This window comes from Elaeis guineensis, chromosome 1, assembly GCF_000442705.2.
Source record: "Elaeis guineensis isolate ETL-2024a chromosome 1, EG11, whole genome shotgun sequence".
Lineage (NCBI taxonomy): Eukaryota > Viridiplantae > Streptophyta > Magnoliopsida > Arecales > Arecaceae > Elaeis > Elaeis guineensis.
The window spans coordinates 139,988,516-139,997,789 of record NC_025993.2 but is presented as its reverse complement, the minus strand read 5'-3'; the positions used below and the strand labels follow the sequence as shown (position 1 = coordinate 139,997,789).

General features: G+C 36.7%; 1 protein-coding gene across 2 annotated transcripts in view; it reads left to right on the top strand.

Moving 5' to 3' along the window:
- The first annotated feature begins 219 nt into the window (after nt 1-219).
- Nucleotides 220-9,274, top strand: part of LOC105060372 (ATP-dependent DNA helicase At3g02060, chloroplastic) — a 31,558-nt gene continuing 22,503 nt past the window's right edge. The window contains exons 1-8 of one of the 2 annotated variants that reach the window (XM_073262241.1): nt 220-952; nt 2,317-2,542; nt 3,854-4,099; nt 5,361-5,495; nt 5,904-6,028; nt 7,033-7,172; nt 7,598-7,668; nt 9,033-9,194. In XM_073262241.1, coding sequence (XP_073118342.1) covers nt 351-952; nt 2,317-2,542; nt 3,854-4,099; nt 5,361-5,495; nt 5,904-6,028; nt 7,033-7,172; nt 7,598-7,668; nt 9,033-9,194 — 1,707 coding nt within the window. In that variant the 5' untranslated portion in view covers nt 220-350. The remainder of the gene's footprint in view (nt 953-2,316; nt 2,543-3,853; nt 4,100-5,360; nt 5,496-5,903; nt 6,029-7,032; nt 7,173-7,597; nt 7,669-9,032; nt 9,195-9,274) is intronic. The other variant, XM_010944040.4, reaches the window with a different exon arrangement.

Genomic DNA, 9,274 nt, shown 5'->3' with positions numbered 1-9,274 from the left:
TTCTATTTGTAAGAGAAAAAAAAAAAAAAAAATCATCCATCAGATTTTCCTTGCATGGCATCTTTTCCGTCCATATGCTCCATCACACGGCGTCAGCTATCCTCCTATTCATGACGCCGTAAACGAACGGATTGGATGTTATCATATCAGCATATCCAACAGTAGATCATACAACCTCTTACAGATCTCTGTGAGTCTACGCACGGGGAAATTCTATCTCCTCCCTCCCTCTCCTCCACATGTATCTTCTCTTCTATCCACAAACGCTCCCAAAGCGCGCTTTCTCTGTGTCTTTCTCTAATGGCGAACTCCTTGTCTCCATAGCTCTAAGCTCTTAGAGAACTCCATTAATGGCCACAGCTAAAGGGCCTCTGCTCCCCATTCCAACCCACAAGCTTCTTTTCTCCCGCTTTCCCTCAAATCCCAAGCTCTGGAGACTCCCCACCCCCAAATTCCCTCGCCGAATCGGTCCCCAGCCCTTCCTTTTCATCCGCACCAACGCCTTCTACACCGAAGGACTCCCCATCTCCATCGCCACTCGGAAGGACAAATCCGAGGCCGAGCCGGATGACATTGGCCTATTAAACGAAAGGATTCGGAGGGAGCACAAGAGGAGGGAGGGATCGAAGGCGGGGAGCAAGCTGAATTCGGCGGAGGCTGAGAAGTATATCAAAACGGTCAAGGAGCAGCAGCAGAGGGGGCTGCAGAAGCTTAAAGGGGATGTCGATGGAAAGGAGGGTGGGTTTGGGTATCGGGTGGATCCGTACTCGCTTCGCCCTGGAGATTATGTTGTGCATAAGAAGGTGGGGATTGGCAAATTTGGGGCGATTAAGTATGACGTGCCCAAGAATTCCTCCTCGGGGCCGATAGAGTATGTTTTCATAGAGTATGCGGATGGGATGGCGAAGCTTCCCGTTAAGCAGGCGGCCCGGATGCTCTACCGCTACAATCTGTGAGTTTTCGAGGCCTCATTACACTGATGAAAGTTCACAACGTTTGATTCAAATTCGAGATGATGTTTGTAGTTGAGCTTTGAAAATGACGAATTCTGAAATTTTGGTTTCTTGTAATTTGACATTTATAGTAACTTAAGAAAAGGAAGATACTAGTCAGAACTTGGAGCCTTTTTTGTTCTAGGTTTAGCTAGGAGGCCATTTAGTTTGTGTTGGTAATGAAAGAACTGATAAACATGGTGTTTTCTATTTTAATCTTTGTTTTACTTACAGAGATCAAATTCCCTTGTAGAGGGAGAAAAAACTACGACCACCAAAATAGAAGATCATTATTCTGCTATGACTGAATGCACGATTTGATACGTTTATTATATTTTGATCATATTTTACATATCAAGACAAAATACAAGCAACAAATAAGGGAATTATTTTGTTGTTCTTATATATCATGAATTGCATCGGATGGTTTTAGACGATTAGAATCTCTCTCTCTCTCTCTCTCTCTCTCTCTCTCTCTTTTTCCGAATTGCTTCCCCCCTCTCTCTCATCTGAATTTCCTTTTTCACATGCTTTCATGCTAATTGGGCACAAAATAAGATAGTATATATGGTTTTACAGGATGAAGTCATTGTGGCAAGCATTAAAATTGCTGCCGACAGCTCTATTCATTAGTTTTAAATGATTTACTTTAGTAGTCCACCATTGTAATTTTCATTTTGAGAAGTCTGTCTTATGGCACGGGAGATGTGTTCTTATAATGGTTGATGCAGATAATCTTTTTTCCTTTATGCCAGTTAATCTAGAATCATAATATGTTTGTAAAACACAATAGAAATCCAAATCACTTTTTGTTGCAAGTTCTGGTACTATTCATTATTCAATTGTATTCGTATCATAGAAAGGTGAATTGCAGTGAAGTGAAATGGGTAAAGCTCAAAATAAATTTTCAATAGGTAGAAACCTTTTGTGAAGTTTATGACTTTGAGATCCTATTATTGACCTCATTTCTAGAGGAAAAAGTTGTACCCATCAAATGTTCACAAAAAAAATAACTTGGATGTAAAACATGCCTTCTTTTCAAAACAACATTAATTTTCCTGTATCATGCTAACTTTCTAGATGGAAGTTAAATAACTTTAAATTATATCTTGTCTCATTGATGTTGTATCTTTGCTGTAGCAAGCATGATGAAGCCGCATGTTATTGCACTTTTACATGAGATAATAGTGAGCATGTGAGGTAGAGCATGGTGTTATATATAATGGCTCACTGGAACATTTAGGGGCTGTATCCCTCCATAAGCTGCTAAGTTTTCCCTTAGAGGTTATATCTTAACCATTTATTCAGTTTTTTCTTCTTGTAGTCCAAATGAAACAAAAAAGCCACGGGCATTGAGCAAGCTGAGTGACCCTAGTACATGGGAGAGGCGAAGAATAAAGGGGAAGATTGCTGTTCAGAAAATGGTTGTTGACTTGATGGAATTATACTTGCATAGGCTGAAACAGAGAAGGCCTCCATACCCAAAGAACCCAGCCATGGCTGAATTTGCCGCACTATTTCCTTATGAGCCTACCCCAGACCAAAAGCAGGTTTACTGTCTAAGAAATCCTTGTTCTTTTATTGGTGTATGGTGTTCCATATTTCTCTCCCATCTGCGCTGAACCCAGATTAAATAAGTTTGTTATGATATACTTTTTGTATTTAGCTCTTTCCATCATGAGTTAACAGCAGTAAAAAGCTGGAAACATTTGAAAAAGTTGAAATGTCCCAATCTTTAATCTATCGCATCTCAAGCCTTGCGATGGTACAGTAAAACACATACCAAGTTCAGATACCTTCACTGTCATGTCTAACTAAAAATGTTGATTTCTGGTTGGATATATTTCAAAGAAGCTTATTGTGTACTGAAAGATCATAGATCTCACAGAGAGCAAAGAAATGCAACAGTATTGTCTTCACACCATGACAATTTTTGTCTAACTGAAATATTGCACTTTGCAATTTGTGGAGTTGGCATTTGTTGCTTCTAAAGAAACTTAGATATATTATCATGCAATCTACCTCTTAGAAATAGGATTACTTTGATTTTGTTGTATGCATAAGGACTTAATGAGCAATTCATGTGATAAGCCTAGGTGGATTAATTTTTTCCATGACTGCTTTTACAGTACTACCCGTTTACCCTAAAAAATTCTTTTCTTTTTAAAATACAATGTTTCCTGTCAATGATCTTAAATCAATGCTTTCTTTCTTTAACCTGCTGCATTCTAACAACAGCTTGCATGCATGTTATTTATACAAATGTTGTTCCTTGTGTTTCCTCGGATGCAAGGAAGAGGAATGTTTTTTAATGCTTGTGGATTCATATTGATTTTTTTTTTCTCTAAGCTCACTAGTAGCCAAACAAATTTGATTCCTGCCACTTCTTGGCATTTTTTTGACAGTGTATTAGTAAAAAAAAAAAAAAGAAGTTTTGCTGGAAAAATCCACTATCTTATCTTTTTATTACACATAATATAAAAAGCCATCATGCAATTTCTTTGTTTGTTGTTTGTTCTTTTTCTTTGATTTTTGTTTTTAAAATATGACTGCAGTGTCTCTCAGAAGTATAATATGACATAATGTTTAGGTTCTTGTTTTGTCAATAGTTTATTCTTTTCTTTGATTTATTTATTTGACTTTAGTGTCTTTCAGAAGTAGAATACCACATAATGCTCTGGGTTCTAGTTTTTGATAAAACATTTCTTTGCACATCTCGGAGTTTTGCTTGGCTCATTATTGAGGTACCCTAGCTTAAATTTTGTATACACAGATTCTCCATTTTCATTTTGGTTGATACCAACTAGATTTAGGCATCAGGCTTTCTTGGATGCTAATTGTGATGTGGCTGTGCTTGGTAGGCATTTATTGATGTTGAGAAGGATTTGACTGAAAGGGAAACTCCAATGGATAGATTGATTTGTGGAGATGTTGGGTTTGGAAAAACTGAAGTTGCATTGCGTGCTGTATTTTGTGTGGTATCCACTGGAAAACAAGCTATGGTTCTTGCACCAACTATAGTTCTAGCCAAACAGCACTTTGATCTCATTTGTGAGCGATTTTCTCGATATCCTCATATAAAGGTTGGACTTCTGAGCAGGTTTCAGGTATGTGATAATTCCAGACATGTTGAACATGTAATGGAATGTAGCAAACTCATCTCTTTAGTTTTTAAGATGCTTTTCCTTTTTTGGACCATTTATATTCTTTATTATGCATGTAGTGATACAAACATTCATTGTCAGGTGGATATTGAATATCAGAACTTTCGAATTGTTAGTTTTATTTGGAAAATAATCATGTGATACTTGCTTTTTTCTGCCATCACATTGTTGAAATTTACAGAAAGTAAAGAATCTGAAGTGGGAGAATCTCAAGAATGTATGATTGGTTCTCATGCAATGCAGAACTAAAAAAAATTAAGGATATTATGCAAAGATGCCTGTAAATGGATGAAATGCAAAATTATATACCATTAGGTAAAGAACCCCTATATCTCTTATTGTGATCAAAAGCTTTCACAGTCAGTTTGCTTCAGAAGAACTACTAGAGTGATGCTTCCTTTAAGAAATCGATTATTAATTCAGTTGGCTTAAAGGTGCTTAGTTTTTTATTGTTCCTTGCAAAATGGCACTGTACCTCAACCATTCCACCACTTTCCCCAGCACCCCTCCCCCTGCATGGTTGCTGGGAAGGAGGTTTCTTGCTTTCCATGTTTCCTTTTAGGATATTATTGCAGATACATTCGAGGATAGCTTAATGGTCATGTCACATATGACATCCATTTTTGTTCAATTGTGGACCTAGTTTGTTTATGGCATGGGCCATTTCATGGGATTTTGTTTTGTGCCTGTCCTAAGTGCAGAAATTTGCCTTGACAAATATGATCTGAAGACCAGCATGCTCAGTTATAACATATACTGAGTTTCTTAAAATTTTAACTAGAAAAATCTTTTATCATATTGAAATTTCTATTCAGTTTTAATGCTTCAATTTCTATGTGTGATTCTATTATGGAGCACCCCAAGAAAGTGACTTGAACCTTTGCACCATTTTCTGGTCATCCCACGTGGAGGTTTCAAGAGACGGACAGCTCCATAGCTCAATGCAGACAGTCGAGATCTTATTTCTGATGACACAATATCATCATATAACTCAATGTGAAATGCTCATGGTTAATAATTTGCAACCCACATGGGATCTGAATCAGCAAAGCTAATGTTTGATCTGGATGTTCTAAAGTCTAAAGTTTGCTTGGAGTGCATGTTTCAATTGTAAAAATTTATTGTAATTTTAGCTGCATGGTCTGACATGTTTACCTACCATACCTTTTTCCTTTTGGTCACCATAAGATTCTATATTTTGTAGACCAAAGCAGAAAAAGAAGGACATCTTTCAATGATTAAAAATGGGCAGCTGGACATCGTTGTTGGAACCCATGCACTTCTTGGAAATCGTGTGGTCTATAGCAATCTGGGCCTGCTGGTTGTTGATGAAGAGCAGGTATAGTCCTAATTCTATATGATTTTGTACATATTGATATCTATGTCCCTAAGAATTTAGTTAGCTTCCAGTTGAATGGTTCACACTCTTGTTAATTTCTACTAAATCGAGTTGCCTATAATTAGTTCACCCTTTCTCTCTAGGATAAGCTATGGCTCAAGCTGCAGGCAGTAATTGTCATTCTAACACAGCTACAAAAGTAGGGATATTAGGATCAAGAAAGAAATGAGTCCAGTTTTCTAATTTAAAAGCTATTAAATATCTTTAAATTATTGAACTTTTTATATACTCAAATGTATTCCTTTTATAGAAGTTAGTTATGTAATTATGCAACTAAGTTTCTTTTTGTCATGTGAAACTGTATGGAGAATGATTAATTTACAGATGTTCTAGATTTTGATTTGACAGAGGTTTGGCGTTAAACAGAAGGAAAAGATAGCATCATTTAAAACTTCAGTCGATGTTCTCACTCTGTCTGCGACACCTATTCCACGCACTCTTTATTTGGCATTGACTGGATTCCGTGATGCTAGGTAATAGTTCTTTAAGGATTTGGGTTTGTTTTCATATGTGATCTTTTTGCATGATTTGATCTGCTGCTAAATGAAACCTCAACCTGTACTTTTATGATACAAAATAAATCTGAATTGATTATATGACTTGATGATTATATTTTGGCTTTTGCACATGCAGGCTTCAAGTATGGTGCATCACATATGTTTGCTATATTAGACAACATATGCATATGCCAAACCAATCTACATCACTTGCATGCATAATAACTTAAGCTAGAGAATCAGTCATTTGCATTTTTGCTTCCTTCTTTGGAAAGTGAATTTAATTGAAAATTTTCCATATCCATAAAATTTGAATTTTATGATGAAATTTGAGGATGACTATGAATGGCTTCTGTTGCTATGTTTAATGATAGATGACCATGGTTGATCATCATTCATGGTCAACATAGTTGATATTGTATGATCATGTCTTGCCACGGTTGACAATGTTTACTTTTCAGTTCTACAAGCCTGCTATTTCTTTTTCCCTTTTCCTTTTTTTTGTTTTGGGGTGGGAGGGGGTGGGTTCACTAGTCTAGGTAGCACTGCCTTATTAGTTGTAAAAATGTCATAGGCTGAATATGCTTTTCTAATGTTTTGGTAATTTATCTGATTTCCTTAATCTATTTATGATTAACCTGTCTACTGATTGCCATCTATATAATAATATTTTCACGACATAATCCTTAAATCATAGATTTGCATGGTTGGACCTTTAAGATTAATTTCTTTGTGACTGCCCTGAGACTCATTAGCTGATCTTGTTAGGCTTGTCAGAAGTTCACAAACTTGTTACAGTTCTTCTTTATGTCTTTTTTCATGACTGTATAAATATTCAACAAAGAACTATTTAGTTAGAAAACTACTTGGTAATTTTCATATAGTTATATCTTTCTTTGTTCTATATGAATGATTTTCTTTAGTAATACCAATTTGGAACTGGTCATACTTCTACCTTGAAAATGTATTTCTTCTTTCAGTTTGATTTCAACACCACCTCCAGAAAGAGTTCCTATAAAGACTCATTTGTCATCTTATAGCAAAGATAAAGTCTTATCAGCGATCAAGTTCGAGTTGGATCGTGGTGGCCAAGTTTTCTATGTTTTACCTCGTATTAAAGGTTACATTTCTTACACTTTTAAAGAAACATTTTTTTTTTAACAACATGTACAACTGTATAAGCCATATTTCTTTTTCTTAAGTCTCTATACTCACTAAGGAATGTGGAAGAATGCATGCCACATTTCTCACTTGTTGAGCAATTTTTCTACAGACACGCACATCCATACACATTGTCATCCCTCAATCCAAGAAATAAATATTAATATTAAGATGAAGAAAATTAGAATATAATTAAATTTAGATGAAACAAGCAAACTTATAGGTGAAGAGTTGTCCATGCAAGTTTTCTGTTTGAGATACAGAATAATATAAAACATAGTACCTACGTATTGCTGCTTGTCTGTATTTGTGGTTGCAAAGTTTTTAGTATTTTTTCCTATATGGATTTCTGATGTTGGATTTTTTGGTATTCTTATTTAACAGGATTGGAAGAGGTAAAGGAATTTCTTGAGCAATCACTCCCAAATGCTTCAATCGCTATTGCTCATGGAAAGGTTGGTTGACTTAGTTAATCCATGTATACTAACAAATGGGCTTTCTTAACGTATTTGTGTATTTTTTAGTGGAGTATCGTATTCTCCATCTTCCATCACAAAAACTGGAAATTAGTTGAAGTCATTAAGTCAGCAAGCATCATAGCTTTAAACATGTTCCTATGTGGACTTAGCTTGTTTTCTGTGCTTAGCTTTAAACATGTTCCTATGTAGACTTAGCTTGTTTTCTTTGCTTTGGGTATCTTTAGTTTCTTTTCTAGCTACTCCATGCAAAATTTCTGATGTTATAGGTGGCATTTTTGGAAGCTAATTTGCTTCTCCCAATTGGCAAACTATAGAATTAAGCTTCTCTTTTCTGGGAATTTCTTTCTGAGAAAAATATAACTATTTCATGGTACACATCATGCATTGGAAAATCATCTACTTGCACCTATTGCTATTTAGTTTCAAATTGTGTGCATGAAGTGGTAGGCCTTCTTTATTTCACTACTAATCTAGTTCACAAGCCTCCGCTTTGGTGAATGATTGCCATAGTTACTGTTTTGTAAGACTTCTATAACCTTTAGGTATTTCATTATTCTTTTGCACCTTTTTCCCTTTTCACTAATTTTATTGTTGGTGCATTTCATTGGGGATGCTACTTAGGTCACAATACTCTAATTCCAGGTTCGTCGAACGAGTATTGGATGAGATACCTATTGGTGACCAGTTCGGCATGGTATGGATCTGTACTATGCTATTTTGGGGCATACTGACATGGAGAGAGTTGAAGAGGGAGAAGAAGAGAGAGGAAAATAAAGAGAGAGAGAAAGAGATTGAAAGCTCTTGGTTGCCATTCGGGGGGCGGGGGGGGGGGGGGAGCAAGAGAGGGGGAGGGAGAGGGAGGAAAGGAGGAAGAGAGAGGGCTGAGGGAAATCCTAATTCTAACCCTAGCGGAGTGAGAAAGAGAGGAGAGGGAGGGAGGAAGAGGGAGAGGGAACTGGAAGGAGGGACTTATCGGGGGAAGAGGGGGGTGGGGGGAGGTAGGGAGGTTGGCTTTCGAGAGAGCTCTGAGTGGAGAATCATCGTGAGTGGGGTTTAATAATGGAACCGGTCCCATCTTGAGTGAACGAGCTGAACCATGCTGGTCCCTGATTGGTCTGGTTTGGCACGGTGCAGCGATCTATGCTCCAATGATATTGTTTGGGAACTATTTCGTCAATACATGAACTAAGTTTTGAGGGTGAAAAGTAACTTCCATTTTTTAAGAAAGTATGACAAACATCATTCGTGGAGAATGTAAATAATTTTATTAGTGCAATAGTTAATCATCTTGTTGTTCTTGTTTTGGAGAAATTATATTTTGGATTTTTTTTTTTTTACAGCAATACTCGAAGCAACTAGAAGAAACCATGGAGAAGTTTGCTTTGGGAGAAATCGAGATTCTTATTTGCACCAATATAGTTGAAAGTGGACTGGATATCCAAAACGCCAACACCATAATAGTTCAGGATGTTCACCAATTTGGGCTGGCCCAGTTGTATCAGGTAGTGTTCAAGTTTTGCCACTTGTTCTGTATTTGCGTCATTCCTGTTTTTAGTAACTTTATCAAGTAACTCTTAAGAAA